General features: G+C 42.2%; 1 protein-coding gene across 6 annotated transcripts in view; it reads left to right on the top strand.

The window, feature by feature from the left end:
• BCAS3 (BCAS3 microtubule associated cell migration factor) overlaps window positions 1–24,855 on the top strand; it is a 1,340,542-nt gene that overhangs the window by 344,201 nt on the left and 971,486 nt on the right. For all 6 annotated transcript variants that reach the window (XR_008888692.1, XM_056556703.1, XM_056556707.1 and 3 more), the window contains exon 13: window positions 1,773–1,866. Coding sequence is in view for 5 of the 6 variants with exons in the window: in XM_056556703.1 (XP_056412678.1) it covers window positions 1,773–1,866 (94 nt within the window). In the remaining variant the exon portion in view is untranslated. The remainder of the gene's footprint in view (window positions 1–1,772; window positions 1,867–24,855) is intronic.

Genomic DNA, 24,855 nt, shown 5'->3' with positions numbered 1-24,855 from the left:
GTTTTTATTAAACACAATGTATATATTTTATAACCCAACTTTTATTATTTTTTAATAAAGTGTGTGTTTCACAATTTTTTTTTTTTTATACATTTTTTTATGTAGTACTACTACTCCCAGCATGGAACAGACTGTTCCATGCTGGGAGTGATAGTACCTGTACTATAGACATATATCATCCATAATATAGCAGAGAAGCGAGCGGGTCTATACAGCGCTCGCCTCTCTGCACTATACTCCGGCCACTGATGTCAACAGAAATTCATATTTGCCACCCAGAGCTGTGATTGGCCGGATGGTTGCAGCCAACCACAGCTCTGAGGAAAAGATAAATGAATGAGCGGCCGACCCGGAGTATAGTGCAGAGCAGGGATGTGAGCGATGTATACAGTCGCTCCATCTCTGCTATAGACAGGGCGATCACATCGGGTGTCAGTAGTGACATCCACTGTGATGTGCCCTTAAGCAGGCACTACTACTCCCAACATGGAGCACACTCTGCTCCATGCTGGGAGCTGTAGTACCTGTATTAATAGACAGATCGCAGCAAGTGTAACTTCTGACACCCGCTGCGATCTGTCTATTAATGCAGGTACTACAGCTCCCAGCATGAGGCAGAGTGTACTCCATGTTGGGAGTAGTATTACCTGCAGTTATGGAAAGATCACTGCGGGTATCACTTCTGACAGACGCTGTGATCCTCCTGTATAATGTATAGAAGCGGCCGCTCTCCTATGGTCCCCTGCACGGCCGTATATATACACATATTCCTATTTCCCACAGAGAGCTGTGATTGGCTGGAACCATCTGGCCAATCACAGCTCTGTGGGAAATATGAATAAGTGTAAATATACGTCAGTGCAGGGGACCATAGAAGAGCGGCCGGCCACATCTATACATTATTCAGAAAGATCGCAGCGGGCGATCTGTCTATTAGTACAGGTAGTACTACTCCCATCATGGAACAGTGTGTTCCATGCTGGGAGTAGTAGTACTAACTAATAAAAATGTAAAAAATAAAGCAAAAATGTTAAAAACACACACACAATACATTTTTATAATTGTCGGCTACATTTGTATTTCCCCGCACACATAAATTGATCCCTGTTTAAAAAGTAATAGTTTTTGTTTTTTTCAATAATATACATTCCGTTAGATACAATTTTTTCCTTCACTACTGTATATTTTTGATTAAAAAAATTTTAATCGTACCCTACGAAATTTTATTAAAATCAGCTATCTACATCACTTTTTTGGATCGCTAAAGTCCAAAAAAGATTACAAACCGCCTGCAAAAACGCCAAAGTTAAAATCCACATCGTGTTTTTCTTTGCGTTTTCTCACTCCCATAGACTTCTATTCGAGCAAATGCCACGATTTTCACAAAAAACACCGGTTTGAGGGAACTACAGCGTTTTTTTCAAAATGCCAAAGAGCGGAAAAAAACGCAGAAAAAGTGAAAAAACGCCAAAAGGATTAAAAGAATGCCAAAATGAAAAAACGCAAAGTGGAATTCGAAATTTGCGATTTCTCATTGACTTACAGCAAACATCTGGCCGCAGCGTTTTCTGACCAAAAAAACGCCATGCGGCAGAATTGGCGTTTTTCTTTGCGTGTTTGCAAAAAAAAACAAGTGGAGACTTAGCCTTAGATTTAAGATGGCCTGAAATAATGAAATATGTCATATATAGCAGTAAGAGTAGTAGCTGAAAGCAAACCTACCTCTTTTTTGTAAGTCAAAGTTAGACATTTAACCTTTTCTCTTGTCCTAGGTTCTTGTCAGTGAAGATTCTGATGGTGAAGGCATTGTTGCCCATTTTCCAGCTCATGAAAAACCAATCTGTTGTATGGCATTTAACCCAAGTGGTAAGACATTTTAAGCATTTATATATAAAGCTGTGATGTAAAATGAATGCAGTTCATATGCTTTAAAGAAGGCCAAATAAAGGCCAGTGCTACACTGCAACTTTTTGTAGCGCTACTGATTTATTTTACTTGAGTGACAGCTGCAGTTCACAAGATTGCATGCAGCTCAGTGTATTGCTTTGCACTGCAACTGTAGATCAATAGTTAAAATCAAGTAGTAGCACTACAAAATGACCCAGTGTAACCCTGGCCTAAGGTTTGTGGTGGCTTCTCCCAATAAGCAGCATCAAATAATTCATGGCAGCAAGCTTAAACAACAAATGTTTTAAGGATAGTCATGTCATGAGAAACAAGGATCACCATATTGAATTGAAATAATTGGTTCACTAGAGAGATAAGTGGAATCTGTGTCCACTGCTATTTATATCTAAGGCCCCATTCATGTGCTTTATTATTTTTCAAATGTCAATGTCTTCCTCAAAGTGTCTGGAAAAAGCTAGAGGGAACTGGGTAATAAATCTAAGGGGTAAATGGATGATGAAGACCCCTTAGGTCTCCAACATGGCAAGTGCTCTTTATTTACTCGCTACATTCTGTCTCGGATTGTATATTATGCACTGTACTAACATTATTTAGTATTATAAGTGTTTATTTATGTCCATATTTCTTTTGTGAATTGTGTTTTCAACATGGAAATTTTCTGCAAGAGTAAAAACCTGGGAGGCCCTATTCTCTATTTGCCTTCTAGAAACAGGGCCTGTGAAGAAAACATGACGAGAAAAAGGTCAAAATAGCTTAAAGGGGTATTCCGGGCAATAACATCATATCCCCTATCGAAAGGATAGTGGATAAGATGTCTGATCGCGGGGGGCCCGCCGCTGGGACCCCCCGCAATCTCCCTACAGCAGCCCGCATTCTATGCGTAGCTGCGTCTGAAGCTTCAGAAACCGCCGGGCTTCCGAGACGGGGACATGACGTTACGCCACGCCCCCTCCATTCATGTCTATGGGAGGGGGCGTTGCGACCGTTACGCCCCCTCCCATAGAAATGAATGGAGGGGGTGTGGCGTGACGTCACGTCCCCATCTCGGAAGCCCGGCGGTTTCTGAAACTTAAGACGCACCTACGCATAGAATGCAGGCTGCTGCAGGGAGATTGTGGGGAGTCCTAGCGGCGGGCCCCCCGTGATCAGACATCTTATCCCCTATCCTTTCGATAGGGGATAAGATGTTTATGCCAGGAATACCCCTTTAAAAGTGTTTATAAAGAGTTTTGCCATTAGAGGATGGGTGATAACTGTCTGATCACAGGGGGCCCAACCTCTGGGACCATCCCTTATTGCAATCTCAAGAATGGGACTGTCTTTGGCAGTTAAACTAACTCAGATTTTATTCCATAACTACTCCTAACACCTCTCCTGTCCTTAAATTTTTTCCCCCAAAAAAGCTCTGTATCATACCTTTCCCCTTGCTCACATTGTGTGAGCTCCCAGCAGGATAAAGTGGGCATTCCCCAGCAAGCCTGATGTCACTGAAGCCTGCGATAGCTGTGCTTCACCATGCCCCACACACATTTCCTGAGTTTGGTCTCCTGCTAGGACGATTGAAGACCAAAATAACTGTTTGACTTGTGCAGGGAACAGAACAGAGCCACCTAGTGGCCGTTTTTTCAATCACATTAAAAACATATAAAGGATGAGAATTTTAACAGCAAGTAAATAGTTAAGTGTCTCATAATTGCAAGGAGCAATATATTAAAAGTTTCGTTTGGCAACAGGTACTCTTTAAGGTATATTCACACATAGCAGACTTGTTCTTTACCAGTAATCTTACTAAGGATTGCAGAAATCCATGGATATGCTGCACAACCTACTAAAGGTTTTCCATAATTAAAGGGTACTCCGCCCCTAGACATCTTATCCCCTATCCCCTATTTTTTTTGGGTGGAAAAGCGCCAAGAAAAAAGCCAATTCTGCCACATGGCGTTTTATCCACTTTTTGTTTTTCAGCTTGGCGTTTTTTTAAAATAATTTTGGCTTTTTTTCGCTCTTTTTCAGCTCCTTGGCGGTTTTGCAAAATCGCATCATTTTGAGCCTATGGCGTTTTTTCCCCTGAAATCAGGCGTTTTTCTAGCATAGAAGTCTATGGGAGTAAAAAAACGCCAAGAAAAACGCCATGTGGGTTTTTACTTTGGCGTTTTTGCAGGCAGTTTTTATTCTTTTTTGGACTTTAGCAATCCTAAAAAGTGATGGAGATACCTTTTTTAATAAAATTTCATAAGGTACCATTTAAAAAAAATAATGAAAAAAATACAGTAGTGATGGAAAAACATTGTATTGAACTAAACGCATCTTTTTTTATAACAACATTTTTATTAATTTTTAAACAGGGATCAATTTATGTGGGAGGGCAGGGAACTAAAATTGTAGCCGACAATAATAAAGATGTAGTCTGTGTGTATTTTTGAAAAAAAAAAAAACACAAAAGGGGCCAAAAATGCAATTTCCACTCAAATATAAAAACGCCAGAAAAAACGTCAGACGCAGGAAATTGCACTGGCGTTTTTATTTTTTTCTCAGGGCAGATAAATCCAGCCCTTAGTTGAAAATTTGTAGTTAGTGGTAAAAATAGTTGTTCTTCCAGAGCCCCAACATGTTTGCATAGATGAGCAGAGAAAAATTGTACTGCCCACATCTATAAAATTGACATTGGAACAGTTTCAAAGATGCTACCGACATAATGTAAATAATGATGCATTTATGTCATTTAAATTTACTAATTTTTATTAAATGTAGTTCAAAAGTATTGTTTAGTAAACTTTAATGATCAGTATAATAAGCTAGGATACAACATGAAAGTCTAACTGGGGGGAGCAGAATCACTTTTATGGGCTTTGTATCTATGTTGCTATGGCTGCTGGATGCTTCACTGATAAAGATGTGAAGGTGAACCTTTTCCCACTAGCCTCAGAGTCATGGGTCACTAGCATCTAGACCAGATATTTGTAGGGAGGAGTGCCTTCCTTATCAAATGTAAAAGATTTGTAACTAGGTGAGCTTCAACCTGTTAATTGACCGCGCCTGAGTGGAAACTGTGTCTCATTTCTCTTTGGATTACTGAGAATCCTATGTGATTAATGATCTTGTGGTCCCAAGGCAGACTATTTCACAATCTGGTTCAACATCATTAAGGATAACTAGAATTTGGTTCATAATATTGCTGCCACTAAACAGAATAGGGGAAATAATAAAGAACTGCCTAACAGTAAAACTGTCTGATTTAGCAAGTGGCAACCAGATAGAGATCAGCTTTAATTTCTTAATGAGCTCTATTAAAACAAAATATCATGATTGTTGTGGGCAACATAGACAGTTTTACAATTAGACATTTTTTAAATCCTGCTATATATTTAAAGAGAGTTGAGTAAAGCTCTGTTTCTCAGTTTCTGCTATGTTTGAGGTATACATTTGCACAGCAACAAATATTCAGTTGTATTCTGTGGCATAATGACAATGTTGTATGGACCAAACAGTTACTGAGTACTTTTACTTGAGAGTATTAAAATACACAGTATACAAGGGTTGGGCTGTTAATCCAGAGTACCAAAGGTTCCTCTGGCAGGGCCAAGCTGTGACACAATAATGTACACATAATTATGGGGCCCCAAATATTACCTTCGGGTGCGTTCACACATTTGTATTTTCTGCTGCAGATCTGCTCAGTAGATTTGTTTTTTATCATTAACTGTAAATTTTTATTTAAGTTTTCACATACAGAAATGATGCCACAAACAATATGCGCAGATATAAAACAAAGTCAATGGGAAACACAAATAGAGATGACCGAGCAATAGCTCCAAAAGTACTATACACACAGTATTCAGTGGTCAGTCAGATCTTACAATATAACTAATGCACCAAAAAAAAGACCAATGAAGGCCCACGAACAGGACATCCTAAACAGAAAAGAACAAAGCATGACATAGAGAGGGCTAACAAGGACAGGAGCAAGACACTACAAGGAAGACAAAATGAATGGGGGGGGGGGGGGGGAGAACAGAATAGGATATCATGAGGGAGGAAGGGAGGGGAAGAGCGGTGGGAGAAGCTGGGGAGGGAGGAGGGACAGTGTCAGAAGGGAGTAAAAAGACTAAGGGGGTTGTCTATATGAAAACCGATCCCAGGGCTCCCAAACAGAAAGGAAGAGAGGCAAGGAGTTATTAAGGGAGGCAGTGAGGGACAGTGGGAACGTATCTCCCACATCCTCGCTACAAGATCCATTTCAGAGGGAGGAAGGGGCTGCTTCCAGTATTTAGCAATAAGAGTTTTGGCCGCCAAAACAATTAGCATAAAAAGTTTGAAAGATCTTTTGGACAAGGCCCTACTAGAGAGGTTAAAACACAAAGCAAAGGCGCTCCATGTGGAGGATCACACGTGCTAATGCCGGACAGGAGCAGGGGTCAAGATAGTCTCTTACCCGCTCCGGTTGTGTACCGACATACACAACAAAGATTAGCACGTATTGAAGAATGGAGGATTCTTTGTTGTTCGTCTGCAGCATTCCCATGTAAACGTGTGCAATCCAGTGAACTTCATGGGTGGCAGGGAATTCTATGGCGCTGACCAGGACAGAGAAAATTCAGGTAGGTAGGTTCAGTTAAAAAGCTTTATTCAGCCAAGATGCAACGCGTTTCACTGCGCAAGCGCAGCTTCCTCAGGCATGGCAATCACAGACACAAGCAGGGTTATATATTCAAAATTTTACCCTTTACATACAAATAAATTAAGATTTTCAGAAAAAGGGCATAATACATTCCATTAAAATTAGGATTCCATGTTAACAAACAACAAAAAATATACAAAAATATATATTTAAATATACTCCCAAAGAAGAATAGAATAATACAAAATAACGCCATATGAAAAACACTAGTGTGTATACACACTATAGCGGTTTGGTACACAAAAAACACATATATGTAGAGCAGCACAAAGACATCACCAATAATCTTATGCCAAAAGAATATACCTTACATATTTCTATATAAAAATATCTGTATAAATAAAAATTCCGATATAATAAAAATAAGAAAATGAAAAATAAATAATAAAATATAATAAAAAAAAAAAAAATATATATATATATATATATATATATATATAATGAAAATAACCATAATAATATAAAAAATAAGAATGAAAAATATAATAATTCATGCTCCACAGTCTGGAAAGACCAATTCATGTGTAATCTACTATTGAGTTGTGTGAATTAATTGTAAAACGCATAAGTATAAATATATATTTATCGGGCGTTTTCGATAATTTCATTGAGCCCTGACAGGGTCAGTGTAGCCAATTTATATATCCAAAAGGACTCTCTATTAATTAACTGTTGATATCTATTTGATGTATTACTTGGAATATTTTTCAAAGATTTTCAAACTAAGATAATCTATTGATTTTTGATGTGTAGTGGTAAAATGTCTTGACAGACTGTGGAGCATGAAACCATGCTTAATGTTCCACCTGTTCTTGTTCATACGGGACTGCACTGTCTGAACAGTGCGGCCCACGTATTGCAAACCACAGGTGCAAGATAAAAGGTATACTGCAAACTTGGTGTCACAATTATTACTGCCCTTAATTCTAAATGTTTTTTTTCATTTGGGATGAGATGAATTCATGTGTAACATTTTTTATTAACGAACAGCAAAGGCAGCGGCCTCCATTACAAGGACCACAGCTACAATCATAGGGGTTCAAACACACCACTAGTTCTTCGGAATTTTTCAATGTACCTGGGGCGACTAAATTGTGTAGGTTTCTCGAGTGCCTAAAAGTAACACCTGGATTTGTGGGGACCAGATCTTTTAAAATGGGGTCACTTCTGACAATATGCCAATTTTTCTTTAATTTTCTTAATATTAACACTTCACAATTATAATTTGTTATAAAGTTGGTTTTGAAATTATGTTCTGTTTGTGATTTATCTTTTTTGCCTGTAACTAAATCCGATTGTTTGTAATTTTTAACTTTTTTATATGCATTATGTAATATACTTTTGGGGTAACCTTTTTCCAGGAAGCGTCCTTTCAGGACAGCAGAATGTGCGTCAAAGTCACTATCTAATGGTCAAACCATGAAGTTTTTATTGATAGAAGCAAATCGACATAACAGAATGACAGCTTCCAAAATATAAATAACAGTAGTCCAGAAACTAGACTTAAAGGGTACCTCTCATCAAAAAAACTTTTGATATATTATAGATTAATGTATGCAGAATAACTTTACAATTGCATGTTATTAAAAAATATGCTTCTTTCTATTTAATTTTCCACTTTGAAGAAATGACCACTAGGGGTCTCCCTACCAGTCCTGGCAGCAAGCATTTCAGACTCATGCCGGAGTCCTAAACACTACGAGCTGCCAGTCTGCTTTGTTCACAAAGGAGAACACTCAGAGCTGCCAGCCTACTTTGTTCACAGCCTGTTTGGCTGTTAGGCGTCCGAGGAACTTTCACAGATAGTACAGACTCAATTAGGTCCAAAATTTACGACCAAAACGTAGAGACTATTGGACAGGACCATCACGTATGATAAAGCATTCCCCTCATGCCACAAGCACGAAAATACAATGGAGAAACAGAATGATAAATAGCATGTAATCTCGTCTGAGCCAAATAGGTCCGATGGAGGACTTTAAGGGCCGTTTCCATCAAGGACAACTGCCAACTACCCCTGCCCAGAACTGCACAGCCGTCACGCCATTGTGTGAGCGACATGGTGGTGTGTAGGTCAGTTTCCCACGCTAACATGTACTTTAATTTAGTGTCAACTTGTGGAGCATTCAGACGAGAGTATAGGAGGGACAGCAGGCCAGACAGATCAGGAGTATAGAGGGAGCGAGCTTCAAAGAAAATAGAATTAGTAAGCGAGGAGCGAAGAACCTGGGTATGAAGAAAGGAGAAAATTTGACGTACTCTAAACAACTCAATATTGGGGACAGCATGGGATAATCTAAAAGTTTTGAATGTAGGAAGAGTATTTCTCGTAAGACAATCATAGAGTCTAGTAAGCTTAGCTGACAACCACCAGGAAAAGTTTGTAGGAGAAAGTCCAGGAGGAAGCAGAGGATTAGAGAAGAGTGGGAGAAGAGAGGAAACTGAAGATTGCAGGGAGAATTTGAAGCGAACATGACGCCAGAGAGATAGTGAGTATAGAGCCACTAGAGCCGAGGAGGGTAGATACTGGGCACGAGGACCACATGAAGGCTGCATAGGAATACGGTGCCAATAGAGAGTTCTCCAGGAACACCCACTTAGGGGCGCCCACAGCTATATTAGTTAAGGCCAGCTGGGCCAGGCGTGCTGCATAATAATATTTCAGGAAGTTGGGGACCGATAATCTGCCCAATGATTTATGGAAATGCATCACATTCCGAGCAATCCTGGGTTTGTCAGAGGCCCAAATATATTTAAAGACATAATTTTGCAGGGACAGGATATCACACTTCACCTCCAGGACAGGTAGGGAGCGGAAAAGGTACAACAGTCTCGGGAGGATTACCATTTTAATAACATTAACCCTCCCCAGCCAGGATAGGTAAGGATAGGACCATGTAGCTAAGTCCGCCCTGATAAAGCGGAACATAGTTACTACCATATAGTGTGGACAACGTAGAAATAATTGTTATACCAAGATAAAAAAGGCCATGAGAGGAGTCTCGAAATCCAAAGTCAAGATAGATAAGCTGCCTTACAGAAGGGGGAATATGACAGTACAGTGCTTCCGATTTATGAGCATGCACGTTTAGGCCCGGAAAAGGTAGTAAGGATGTCAAAAAGATTCGGCAAAGACACTAGAGGTTTGGTCAATGTTAGCAGAAGATCATCTGCAAATAGATTTGTTTTATATTCATCTCCCACAATTGACACCCGCCTAATACTAGGATGTGCCCTGATGAAGGCCGCCAGGGGTTCCATAACCAGGGCGAACAATGCTGGGGATAACGGGCAGCCCTGGCAAATGCCCCGACCTATCCGTAGAGGGAGAGGAGAAGTGGAGGGCAACTTTAAAAAGGCCGAGGGAGATGAATATATGTGGCATAAAATTTGGACAAAGGGACCTGAGAACCCAAACCTTGTAAACACCGCAAACAGATACTGCCAAGATACACAGTCAAACGCCTTTTCTATATCAACCGATAGAACTAATAAAGGGGTTTTGGAGTTATCCGCCCAATGGATAATATTCAGCACCTTCCGAATATTGTCAGGTGCTTGGCGACCAGGTACAAAGCCTACCTGATCGCGGTCAATCAAAGAAGGCAAGAATCTGTTTAAACGTGCCGCCAAAATAGAGGTTAACAGTTTGGAATCCACATTTAATAGAGATATAGGGCGATAATTAGTTGGTTGAAGGGGATCTTTATTTGGTTTAGGTAACACCATAATGAGGGCATCCAATAAACAGGGTCACCCAATGAGGTATAAGTAGAGGGGTAAATTTCTTATAGTAAGCAGCCGTGAGGCCATCAGGGCCCGGGGATTTACCCGATTTCAATTTAGAGATAGCTAAGGTCACCACCTCAGAGGTCACCGGGGCATTCAGGACCTCCCTGGCGTCAGTGGAGAGTTGTGGAAGAGAAACAGAGGATAAAAAACGGTTGAGTGTAGAAGGAAAAGAAGGGGAGCGAGTAGGTTCTGTGTACAGAGCCGAATAATAGGAGTGGAATACCGAATAGATTCGGTCAGGGTGAGAGGAGTGAACAGCAGGACGCAGCTGGAGGCTATGCACTCTGTTAGCCGACATAGTCTTTTTCAACATAGCAGCCAATAAATGATCAGGCTTGTTGGCAAACTTGTAATATGTGGCCTTAGTCCACCTCAGAGCCTACTCAACTACTGTCGATTGAAAAAATCAAGCCATGTAATTTAGCCTCTAATGCCCGTTGAGTCCCGGTCCGATCACGCTTGACGCCGGTGGCTAAAGAAATAATGCGACCTCTAATATATGACTTATGAGAGAACCATACCCACTGAGGGTGTGAGTCAGGATTGCATTCGTCTGAAAGAACATGCCAAGGTCCTCCTCAAGCTGTCCCCTTACTCTAGGCATGGGTAAGAGCGACTCATTAATTCACCATCTAAAAGGGTAAGTGAGAGGACTCATGAAATTAAGGGCCACCAGTACCATATCATGATCCGACCAGGCCGAAGGGACATGACGGGCATATAGCAGCAGAGGTAACATACGGGTAGTCAGTAGGACCCAGTCAATTCTAGTGTAATGGTGTTGAGCCGGGGAATAATGAGAATAACAACGAGCAGTACCATTAAACTCCTGCCATGAATCCACCAAGGAACCCTCCCTAAAAAGAGAGGACAGAAGCCTTTGTTGGGTCCCAGACCTGCGAAACGGGGCAGTATTGGAGCGATCTAGCTTGCTGTTATAAACCATATTAAAATCTCCAGCCCAATTCAAATAGCCGCAGGACTGGGAAGCAACACATCCACACAATGTTTGGAAAAAATGTAGCGGGGAGTCAGTGGGGGCATAGGAATTGACTATACACAGCGTTTTATCATAGAGACCTCCTGTACCTGAAAGGGAAAAGCATTATGCAAAACAATTAGTACCCCCCTACATTTCATCAAATAAGTGGACATGAAACATCTGGTATACAGTTTATGAAAAAACTTTGGTGTAGAAACATCTCTAAAATGAGTTTCTTGCAAGCAGATAACATCTAATTTAGATCGGGCATAATCTCGGAACGCCTTACTCCTCTTATGGGGAGAGTTAAGGCCCCTGACATTATGCGACAATATCGTGCTCATGACAAAAGAAACAGATATCAGCTAAATGACTCACAAAAAGGAACCCAGGAAAAGAATCTGCAGGTGTCAGCCAGGCGTACCATTCTCAGACAACCGGAGCATGAATAGGCAGTAATGTACCTGTACATAGGAACAAACAATACAAACAAAACAAAAAAGAAACAAAACATAAGGAACAACATGTAAGGAAAGACAGACCACATAAAATCATGGACCATCGTACTTCCAATAACCCAAGAAAGGGTGGTAAGGCACAATAGTCTGACCCGGAAACAGTCCAAGCTAAAGACAAGGAAGCAAAAAGAATAGGGGTCAGAAGAAAAAGAGCAACGTAGAACATATAAGAAGGGGAGGAAGGGGGAAGAGAAAAGACCGGGAAAAAGGAAGCCAGAAAAAGGAAGATAGAGAAAAACAGAAGAAGAGAGGGGGGGGGGGGGAAGAAAAAAAGGGGGAGAAAGGGTGCAGCTAAGAAGAAACGGGAGAAAAGAGAAGAAGTAGGAAGGGGAAAAAGGAGGGAAAAGGGGAGAGGGAAAGAAGGAGCAAAAGAGAGAGAGAGGAGAAGGGTAGAGTCAGGTCCCCAGTAAGGGGGAAAGTCAAAGTCACGGGTGCAGTTTTTCCAGACGCGCAGGTACTGCCCGTAGGGGACACCCCTTAGCCAACTTGGATAGTGGGCACTATCATAATTTAGGAAGCTATTGACATCATCCTTTCTAAAAAAAAAAAAAAAAGGTCTTAGTCAATATTTGAGAGTTAATAGAATAAAAAATTTTGAAATCCAGGAATTGGATAGAGTCACTCGAAAAGTGCATGGTGAATTTGATACATACATTATGATTCAATTCACGGACAAAATCCTCCGCCTGTGCTTTCCTCCCACACCAAACGATAAACAAATCGTCTATAAAACGCCAAAAAAATAAAACATAACTTTTAAAAGCCGAGAGCTGTGCCATGACAAGGGACTCGAATCGCCCCATGAACAAATTAGTTTAACTTGGGGCGAAACGAGTCCCCATGGCACAGCCTCTGGTCTGCCTATAGATGGCATAATCAAAAGAAAAGATATTATGCTCTAAAATAAAAGACATGGAATTCAATAAAAACTTTAATTGGTTAGAACCTAGTGCGGGATCTTGATCAAAATAATAACGAATGGCCTCCAATCCATGGCTACTACTTATGTTGGAATAGAGGGAGTACACGTCTAAGGTCAAAAAAGAAAAGCTAGAAGTAAACAAAATATTATGCAATTCCTGTATAAGCTGTGTTGAATCTCATAAGTATGAAGGAAATAGGAGAACATAATGTTGAAGGAAAAGATCAAAAAAATGTGAAAGATTAGCGGCCTGGGGGATTATGTAAACTCTTATGTAATTTAGGCAAATAATAAAAATGTGTCAGAGAAAAATATTTAATAGATAGAAACGTGTGCTCCCTCTTGTCCAACAGGTGCATGTCATGTGCTGATTTAATTAATGCACAATATATCTCGTAGTATTCCGTCGAAGGATCAATTTCCAATAGCATATAATAATTTATATCTGACAAGATCCTCTTTGCCTCATTAATATATGCAGAGCGGTTTAATACAGTGACACCCCCACCCTTGTCCGCTGGGCGGACAGTGATTGAGGCGTTCTCCTGTATTGTCCTAATCGCTTTCCTTTCAACTTGAAAAAATCCGAAGATCTAGTGGTGTGTTCGAACCCCTATGATTGTAGTTGTGGTCCTTGTAATGGAGGCCGCTGCCTGTGCTGTTCGTTAATAAAAAATGTTACACATGAATTTATCTCTTCCCAAATGAAAAAATCATATAAAATTAAGGGCAGTAATAATTGTGACACCAAGTTTGCAGTATACCTTTTGTCTTGCACCTGTGGCTTGCAATACGTGGGCCGCACTGTTCAGACAGCGGTCCCGTATGAACAAGCACAGGTGGAACATTAAGCATGGTTTCATGCTCCGCAGTCTGATTATCTTAGTTTGAAAATCATTGAAAATATTCCAAGTAATACATCAAATAGAAATCAACAGTTAATTAATAGAGAGTCCTTTTGGATATATAAATTGGCTACACTGACTCTGTCAGGGCTCAATGAAATTATCGAAAACACCCGATAAATATATATTTATGATTCACTTATGCGTTTTACAATTAATTGACACAACTCAATAGTAGATTACACATGAATGGTCTTTCCAGACTGTGGAGCATGAATGATTCTATTTTTCATTATAATTTTTTCTATTATTATGATTGTTTTCATTATATATTTTTTATATTTTATTGTTTATTTTTCTTTTTTTTATTATATCGAAATTTTATTTATACAGATATTTTTTTATATAGAAATATGTAAGGTATATTCTTTTGGCATAAGATTATTGGTGATTTATTTGTGCTACTCTACATATTTGTGTTTTTTGTGTACCAAACCGCTATAGTGTGTATACACTAGGGACCGACCGATATCAATTTTTTAGGCCCGATACCGATAATGTGTGAAGGTTAGGGCTGATAACTTATACCGATATTCCAGTATAAGTTATCTGCTATTTATCCCCCCCCAACCCCCCACCCCCCCCCCCCCCCCCCCCCCCCGGCGACACCGCTGCGCTTTAAATTTATGAACTGCAGCGGCTTTTGCGGTGACAGAGACTGCCGCCGCCCGCTTCTCTCCCCCTGCCTGTCCTGGGGTTCTCCTGCACAGCACAGCCTATATAACAGTGTTTAATGTTGTATCCCCTTAAAAAAAACTCAATGCTCAACTATTAATGTCTAAACCAGTGTTTCCAAACCAGGGTGCCTCCAGGAAGGCTGCCAAAGGATGTCCAAGCATACTGGGAGTTGTAGTTTTGCAAGCACCCTGGTTGGGAAACGCTGGTCTAAACCTTGGCAACAAAAGAGAGTACATGGCCCAGTTTGCCATTTTTTCTCCCAGTTGTCATGTGACTTGTTAGTGTTACAAGATCTCAGGTGTGAATGGGGGAAGCAGGTATCTTACATTTGGTGTTATCGCTCTTCCACTCTAATACTGGTCACTGGAAGTTCAACTTTGTTCAACTTTGGCAAAAAACTCTCTAAGGACCTGAAAAATTATTGTTGCTATATATAAAGATGGCCTAGGCTTTAAGATTGCCAAGACCATGAAACTGAGCTGCAGCACAATGGGCAAGACCATACAGTGGTTTCACATGACAAGTTCCACTCAGAACAGGCCTTGCCATAGTCAACCAAAGAAGTTGAGTGCACATTCTCAGTATGCTATCCAGAGGTTGTCTTTGGAAAACATATTGTATAGATGTATAAATGCTGCCAGCATTGCTGCAGTGGTTGAAGGGTGAGGGTCAGCCTGTCAATACTCAGACCATATGCCGCACACTGCATCAAATTGGCCTGCATGACTGTCGTCCGAGAAGGAAACCTCTTCAATAGATGAAGCACAAGAAAGCCTGCAAACATTTTGCTGAAGACAAGCAGGCTAGAATCTCCGTCCAGTTGCACTCGAAGGCTCCATTATAAGTCAATGAAGTCCTTCTAGTGGAAACCTTTGAGTAAAATACTTAAGCGCATGCTTCTCTCTGCTCGTTCTGATGATTAGTTGGGTGTGAATACTTGGACCGCAACCTTTCAAAACTTTTGATATGTCTGTGACATGTTTAAAGTTTTGGTAAATGACAGTAACACTTTAACATGTAAAAAGCTGTGGAAAAATTAAGACAGCAGTACAATATGCTGTAGGGCAGAAAGCCAGAAAGAGGTTCATTGTTTACAAGTTTCCATTAGACCAAATACTTGTTTACTGGGTAGAAATAAGTATTGCAATTTATGCCTCTCCTTATGCAGTTGTTTATACGTATTACATTATAGAAGCATGATTTATCTGCTAGGCTCTCAGGGCAGATTTACTTAACTAAAAGTGGTAGAATTGTTGCAAAAAATGTTGTTGTGAGCACCACATTTATTATATAGTAAAATAAAATAAAAAATGTCTACTCACCCTTTCTCCGGAACAAACGCTTCCAAGGACCTCAGGTCGGTCAGGCGCTTTGGGCATTGCAGCCGGTGTGCAAATAGGCAAATTGGGGGGAATTTATAATTGGTTTTAACCTTGTTTTGTGGGGTACATTTGTCTCACCGTTTGCCTCAGATGCTGTTCTGAGACTTTTCATTGCGGCTTTTGCTTCAGGTCCCTGTCACACTACTGTTGGTCACCTGTAAAAACTCCCGTCATGAACTCCCGTCTGAAAGTCCCTTAAGCGGCTGTCAAAATATCCCATTCATGTCAGTGGGATTTATTGACCATCCTTCAGCACCAGTTATGTCCCGTTATGACTAACGGGCGTTATTTTTAATGGCACAAAAGACTGTGCATGCACAAATTTTTGTACCGTCAAAAATAATGGTGGAATAACGGACGTTAAAATTTTAACATTGAAGTCTGTGGGTGAGGGATGTTCACAATTGACATCAGTTAGTGTCCGTTATTTTAACATCTGTTATGAGCCATTATTTGTACTGCGCATTCTCAAAACAGCATTGCAACCAGGAAATAAAATAACAGACATAAAATAATGGACTATAACGGTGCATGACATATGAAATAACAGGTGATAACGAATGGAACATATCTGTTATTTTGACAGAATGCCTGTTAAAATAACGGACATTGGTCATCCATTAGCATCTGTTATGTTCAGTTATTTTGTCTATTTTTTCATGACCACTTTAAGCAAAAAAAAACAGCTGTCAAAATGCAGGAACATGACGGTAGTGTGAAAGAAGCCTCAGAAGGTTTTTCTAAAAGAACATAGCAAGTCATGATTTCAGTTGATATCATGCAGTGTCAAATACAAAGGGATGTCCAGCGCCGATAGATGCAGAACGATGCTCTTTATTGCGTTAAAACTTCAGTACATGTAAGACATGGGTGCACGTGACGCGTTTCGGCCCTGGCGGCGGGCCTTAGTCTTAGTCATGACTAAGGCCCGACGACAGGGCCGAAACGTGTCACGTGCACCCATGTCTTACATGTACTGAAGTTTTAACGCAATAAAGAGCATCGTTCTGCATCTATCTGCGCTGGACATCCCTTTGTATTTGAACTTGCATATCCGGGCGTTGCCCACGCCAGTCCGGGCGCTGCGGGCTTGGGAAGTGAGCTGGACATCACCACACCTTCATATCATACAGTGGTAAGAAATTCATGATAGGTGAATTTTCAGTTTGTTGCATCTTTTGTCGCAACTATGCTAAATTAGGCGCAAATCTACACCAGCCCGGCTTGGCTTACTAAACTGACTACAAACAGCATTATTAACAAGTCGCACATTTTGTCCCACAAAAAGTTGCAGAGGTGCATCATACAAAGTGGTGGACTGAAGTAAGAAATGTAGTCAGCATCAGATTTATCACTTGCCCTGCACCATGTGATAATCACTTGCCCTGCACCACTCTTGATGAATACCCCCATTGAGTAAGCATCCAAAAGGAAAAAATCCTTGCACTCCAAATCAAGCTCTGAAAAATCTTCTTAAAACATATCATCTTTATCCATTTAAAGCTGATATATTTTCAGAAGATTTCTCTGAGCTGGATTTATATGTTGACCATTTTGAAAAATGTAAGGAAAAAAGGTGTGACCAAGGCAGGTCATTAAAATTTGCTGAATATCAACTTAGCCCTTTTTCCCTTTTGTTACAGCAATTGATAGTTGAACCTCACTGAGAATAACAAGTGGCATGTCACTAGTTTTCTAAAATAACTGTCAAACTTTAAAGAGATTGTACGCGCCCTGTACCTAAATAGTAATCCTAACACCCCTACACCCTAAGTCAGTGTTTCCCATCCCAGTCCTCAAGGCACACCAACATTCCGGGTTTTTTCAGTTACTCCATTAGAATAGAACAGGGAAAAATTTTAATCCTGGACTGTTGGTGTGCCTTGAGAACTGGGTTGGGAAACACTGCCCTAAGTAACCAAGCGTATTGAATTGTGCCTTAACCCCTGCAAAGGGTAAATGCCTTAAGGGGGCATACCCTATGATAATGGTTAAAAAATAGGGCTGATGAGGGTGTGTGTCATGAAACGGAACACCTGCTGGTAGGAGAGCCAGCCTCAGTATTTATGTGCTTACCGCCCCTCTCACAAACAGGCTAATTAGCCTTAACACTTGTAGTCGGGGCTCCCCATACCTAGATAGTAATCCTAACACCCCTACACCCTAACTAACCAAGCGGCTTGAATTGTGCCTTAACCACTGCGAAGGGTAAATGCCTTAAGGGGGCAAAAACACATAGAGAAATGTAATTCTAAACACATTTATTCAAACCAGTTACAATACCAGGGTTTTGAAAGCTTGTGACATTTCTAATTTTGGGTATGGAACATAACTTGTCCAAGCTTTCTGATGACATGTGATGGAACTTTGTGCCTTGACGCAGCTGAGGCAGCTCCTATACGGAATGAGTGACCTGTAATACAAGCTGGATTCACCCCTAGATTACATGCCAACATGCGTATGTGTCGAAGAAACTGATTAGTATTTAAAGCTGAAGAAGGAAAACGTAATAAAGGATCATTAAGATTCTTGTCAGCTAGAGCTAAAGAGGGATTGTGTAAAACTAACACAGGACACCAAGAGTGTTTGGTGGGGAAATAGCTAATTTCTACAGGAGGACCTATTTTAGAGGTTTTGTTGACAGGTAATAAAAGTACTAAATGATCGCCTGTCCAAGACAGCTATTCACGTTTGAGGAATGCGTTACTATTGCTCGTTCTGGTAAATTCGCTAGGTCTGAGAAACCGGTAAAAGCCTAAGTATAAAGTTTGATGATGAGACTTAAGAATTTACCAAAAGGAGCTCTACCAAGCATGTTAGACAAACCTCTGAAGACTCGCCCGGATAGGGGCGTTCTACGTGGTGCTCCTTGAACACTAGATTTGGATATACCTTTTAGAGCTGCTTTAATGATATGCCCGGTGCAAATAGAAACCATACTAGGATTTTCTAGTGCCAGAAAATGTTGGATCCCTGCTAAATATAACTTTATAGTGCTGTAAGATAACTTTAGCTCTGAGTGGCAAAACCCAATAAAAGATAACATATACTCAATCAAACTGAATTCTGCTCTCAAAAATTTAGTCTGAAAATCCAAAAAGATATTCCAAGCAGCTGTGTAACTCTTTGATGTATTAAAGGGGTATTCCAGGCAAAAACTTTTTTTTATATTTCAACTGGCTCCGGAAAGTTAAACAGATTTGTAAATTACTTCTATTAAAAAATCTTAATCCTTCCAATAGTTATTAGCTTCTGAAGTTTTCTGTCTAACTATGCAATGATTATGTCACATCCCGGGAGCTGTGCATGATGGGAGAATATCCCCATAGGAGCTGGACAGCTCCCAGGACGTGAATCATCAGAAAGCAGTTAGACAGAAAACAGCAACTCAACTTCAGAAGCTAATAACTATTGGAAGGATTAAGATTTTTTTAATAGAAGTAATTTACAAATCTGTTTAACTTTCTGGAGCCAGTTGATCTATAAAAAAAAAAAGTTTTTGCCTGGAATACCCCTTTAAAAAAGCTATTTAGTTGGATCCCTGCTAAATATAACTTTATAGTGCTGTGAGATAACTTTAGCTCTGAGTGGCAAAACCCAATAAAAGATAACATATACTCAATCAAACTGAATCCTGCTTTCAAAAATTTAGTCTGACTAATAGGAAGCTATTTAGTCCAAGACTAGTGATGTGTGAGGAGTGACTGGAGTGCCTATGGTGTTGGCTCCTGGCATAACCTGGAAGAAGAGTGACAGTTTATTGGGGGAAAGAGCATCTGATGCGATATTTTGAACACCGCTGATATGGGAGCAAGTATAACAAAAATTATGTAGCAAAGATAACTGGACAATGCATCTGGCAAATGACATGGTATGCAAAGATCTAGATCTACCTTTCAGTGATTTATCAATGGTAGCTTTGTTGTCAGTAACAAAAACCACTGTTTTCTTACACCAGTACCTTCCCCAAACAAATGCTGCAGCCACTATGGGGTATAGTTCAAACAGGGCAGAGGACTGACTGAAACCTGGGATCTGACTAACTGTGATAGGCCAGTGATTCACTGTTAGCCGTTGTAACGAAAAAGGAAATTCCATTCCAACTGTTAAGAAATTGACTCCACATGATGAGATCAGCCATAGCCTGATCATATGGATATATGATGCTGTCCTGCTGTGGGGCTGATGGCAGTGAATCCAGTAACCACAAAATAAAGGATTTGCCCTGAGGAATTATTCTCATCGCAAAGTTTAACATTCCCAATAATGATGATAGGACTGACTCTCTCTGACTCAAATGGTGGTGTCGTTAAAGGACCTAGCAAGAATCCCTTGTCAAGCTCTGCAAATATCGTGTCCACCGTTAGCGGATCATGTAGAGCTGACAAGAGATTATTGCACTTATGAGTCCTATCCGGGATTGCTACTAGACCTGTGTGAAAACCTTCTGAGAACCCGGTAAGCAAGAATTGTACAAAATCCTGGTCATGATGCGACTTTAAACATGCTCTTAAATAATCCACATCAATAACACTCAAGCAGGGTTTGTTAGTTTTTAGTGGGCAAGCAACTTTTGGGTGAGCTCTATAACAGTTTACACAGATGGGCAGCAATCAGCATTGGCTATAATGACATGCAAAGAAATTGAAATTGTTACATATTTGGGATTTTCCCAAATAACTTATGGGTCTACCTAGCTTATCAACCCCACCTGACTGTCTAGTGTAACTGGACCCCGGCACAGAAGTACTCCTAACCAATTTGTGGTGTACTGGAACTGAGTCAAAGCAATGGCTGCCTTGGCCGAAAACAACCTACAGTCATGGCCGTAAATGTTGGCCCCCTTGAAATTGTTCAAGAAAATTAAGTATTTCTCACAGAAAAGGATTGCAGTAACACATGTTTTGCTATACACATGTTTATTCCCTTTGTGTGTATTGTAACTAAACAAAAAAAAAAAAGGGAGGATAAAAGCAATTTGGACATACTGTCACACCATACTACAAAAATGGTCTGTACAAAATTATTGGCACCCTTTCAAAATTGTGGAATAATAAGATTGTTTCAAGCATGTGATTAAACTCACCTGGGGCAAGAAACAGGTGAGGGCAATATAAAAATCATATCTGAAAGCAGATAATAGACATTCACTTAGTCTTTGCATTGTGTGTCTGTGTGTGCCACACTAAGCATGGACAACCGAAATAGGAGAATATAACTGTCTGGGGACTTGAGAAACAAAATTGTGGAAAAATATCAACAATCTCAAGGTTACAAGTCCATCTCCATAGATTTAGATTTGCCTTTGTCCACAGTGCGCAACATTATCTAAATGTTTGCAACCCATGGCACTGTAGCTGTTACGCCGAGCGCTCCGGGTCCCCGCTCCTCCCCGGAGCGCTCGCAACATCCTCGCTATGGCAGCGCCCCGGTCAGATCCACTGACCGGGTGCGCTGCGATACCGCCTCCAGCCGGGATGCGATTCGCGATGCGGGTGGCGCCCGCTCGCGATGCGCACCCCGGCTTCCGTACCTGACTCGCTCTCCCTCGGTCCTGTCCCGGCGCGTGCGGCCCCGCTCCCTAGGGCGCGCGCGCGCCGGGTCTCTGCGATTTAAAGGGCCACTGCGCCACTGATTGGCGCAGTGGTTCCAATTATTGTCTTCACCTGTGCACTCCCTATGTATACCTCACTTCCCCTGCACTCCCTCGCCGGATCTTGTTGCCCTTGTGCCTAGTGAAAGCGTTCCCTTGTGTGTTCCTAGCCTGTGTTCCAGACCTCCTGCCGTTGCCCCTGACTACGATCCTTGCTGCCTGCCCCGACCTTCTGCTACGTCCGACCTTGCTTTTGTCTACTCCCTTGTACCGCGCCTATCTTCAGCAGTCAGAGAGGTTGAGCCGTTGCTAGTGGATACGACCTGGTTACTACCGCCGCAGCAAGACCATCCCGCTTTGCGGCGGGCTCTGGTGAACACCAGTAGTAACTTAGAACCGGTCCACTAGCACGGTCCACGCCAATCCCTCTCTGGCACAGAGGATCCACCTCCTGCCAGCCGGCATCGTGACAGTAGATCCGGCCATGGATCCCGCTGAAGTACCTCTGCCAGTTGTCGCCGACCTCACCACGGTGGTCGCCCAGCAGTCACAACAGATAGCGCAACAAGGCCACCAGCTGTCTCAACTGACCGTGATGCTACAGCAGCTACTACCACAGCTTCAGCAATCATCTCCTCCGCCAGCTCCTGCACCTCCTCCGCAGCGAGTGGCCGCTTCAGGCCTACGACTATCCTTGCCGGATAAATTTGATGGGGACTCTAAGTTTTGCCGTGGCTTTCTTTCACAATGTTCCCTGCACTTGGAGATGATGTCGGACCAGTTTCCTACTGAAAGGTCTAAGGTGGCTTTCGTAGTCAGCCTTCTGTCTGGAAAAGCTCTGTCATGGGCCACACCGCTCTGGGACCGCAATGACCCCGTCACTGCCTCTGTACACTCCTTCTTCTCGGAAATTCGTAGTGTCTTTGAGGAACCTGCCCGAGCCTCTTCTGCTGAGACTGCCCTGCTGAACCTGGTCCAGGGTAATTCTTCCGTTGGCGAGTACGCCATACAATTCCGTACTCTTGCTTCTGAACTATCCTGGAATAATGAGGCCCTCTGCGCGACCTTTAAAAAAGGCCTATCCAGCAACATTAAAGATGTTCTGGCCGCACGAGAAATTCCTGCTAATCTACATGAACTCATTCATCTTGCCACTCGCATTGACATGCGTTTTTCCGAAAGGCGTCAGGAGCTCCGCCAGGATATGGACTTTGTTCGCACGAGGCGTTTTTTCTCCCCGGCTCCTCTCTCCTCTGGTCTTCTGCAATCTGTTCCTGTGCCTCCCGCCGTGGAGGCTATGCAAGTTGACCGGTCTCGCCTGACACCTCAAGAGAGGACACGACGCCGCATGGAGAATCTCTGCCTGTACTGTGCCGGTACCGAACACTTCCTGAAGGATTGTCCTATCCGTCCTCCCCGCCTGGAAAGACGCACGCTGACTCCGCACAAAGGTGAGACAGTCCTTGATGTCAACTCTGCTTCTCCACGTCTTACTGTGCCTGTGCGGATATCTGCATCTACCTTCTCCTTCTCTACTATGGCCTTCTTGGATTCCGGATCTGCAGGAAACTTTATTTTGGCCTCTCTCATCAACAGGTTCAACATCCCGGTAACCAGTCTCGCCAGACCCCTCTACATCAATTGTGTTAACAATGAAAGATTGGACTGTACCATACGTTACCGCACGGAGCCCCTCCTAATGTGCATCGGACCTCATCATGAAAAAATTGAGTTTTTGGTCCTCCCCAATTGCACTTCCGAAATTCTCCTTGGACTACCGTGGCTTCAACGCCATTCCCCAACCCTGGATTGGTCCACAGGGGAGATCAAGAGCTGGGGTACCTCTTGTTTCAAGGACTGCCTTAAACCGGTTCCCAGTACTCCCTGCCGTGACCCTGTGGTTCCCCCTGTAACCGGTCTCCCTAAGGCCTATATGGACTATGCTGACGTATTTTGCAAGAAACAAGCTGAGACTCTACCTCCTCACAGGCCTTATGACTGTCCTATTGACCTCCTCCCGGGCACTACTCCACCCCGGGGCAGAATTTATCCTCTGTCCGCCCCAGAGACTCTTGCTATGTCTGAGTACATCCAGGAAAATTTAAAAAAGGGGTTTATCCGCAAATCCTCCTCTCCTGCCGGAGCTGGATTTTTCTTTGTGTCCAAAAAAGATGGCTCCCTACGTCCTTGCATTGACTACCGCGGACTTAATAAAATCACGGTAAAGAACCGCTACCCTCTACCTCTTATCTCTGAACTCTTTGATCGCCTCCAAGGTGCCCACATCTTTACCAAACTGGACTTAAGAGGTGCTTATAATCTCATCCGCATCAGGGAGGGGGACGAATGGAAAACGGCATTTAACACTAGAGATGGACACTTTGAGTATCTGGTCATGCCCTTTGGCCTGTGCAACGCCCCTGCCGTCTTCCAAGACTTTGTTAATTAAATTTTTCGTGATCTCTTATATTCCTGTGTTGTTGTGTATCTGGACGATATTCTGATTTTTTCTGCCAACCTAGAAGAACACCGCCAGCATGTCCGCATGGTTCTTCAGAGACTTCGAGACAATCAACTTTATGCCAAAATGGAGAAATGTCTGTTTGAATGTCAATCTCTTCCTTTCCTAGGATACTTGGTCTCTGGCCAGGGATTACAAATGGACCCAGACAAACTCTCTGCCGTCTTAGATTGGCCACGCCCCTCCGGACTCCGTGCTATCCAACGTTTTTTGGGGTTCGCCAATTATTACAGACAATTTATTCCACATTTTTCCACCATTGTGGCTCCTATCGTGGCTTTAACCAAGAAGAATGCCAATCCTAAGTCATGGCCTCCTCAAGCGGAAGACGCCTTTAAACGGCTCAAGTCTGCCTTTTCTTCTGCTCCCGTGCTCTCCAGACCTGACCCATCTAAACCCTTCCTATTGGAGGTTGATGCCTCCTCAGTAGGAGCTGGAGCGGTTCTTCTACAAAAAAATTCTTCTGGGCATGCTGTTACTTGTGGTTTTTTTTCTAGGACCTTCTCTCCGGCGGAGAGGAACTACTCCATCGGGGATCGAGAGCTACTGGCCATTAAAATAGCACTTGAGGAATGGAGGCATCTGCTGGAGGGATCAAAATTTCCAGTTATTATTTACACCGATCACAAGAATCTCTCCTATCTCCAGTCTGCCCAACGGCTAAACCCTCGCCAGGCCAGGTGGTCTCTGTTCTTTGCCCGGTTTAATTTTGAAATTCACTTTCGCCCTGCCGATAAGAACATTAGGGCCGATGCTCTCTCTCGTTCCTCGGATGCCTCGGAAGTAGAGCTCTCTCCGCAACACATCATTCCTCCTGACTGCCTGATCTCCACTTCTCCAGCCTCCATCAGGCAAACTCCTCCAGGGAAGACCTTCGTCTCTCCACGCCAACGCCTCGGAATCCTCAAATGGGGTCACTCCTCCCATCTCGCAGGCCATGCGGGCATCAAGAAATCCTTGCAACTCATCTCTCGTT

This window comes from Hyla sarda, chromosome 2, assembly GCF_029499605.1.
Source record: "Hyla sarda isolate aHylSar1 chromosome 2, aHylSar1.hap1, whole genome shotgun sequence".
NCBI classification, from domain to species: Eukaryota; Metazoa; Chordata; class Amphibia; order Anura; family Hylidae; genus Hyla; species Hyla sarda.
The sequence above is the reverse complement of the archived record's forward strand: the minus strand, read 5'-3'. Positions and strand labels throughout refer to the sequence as shown.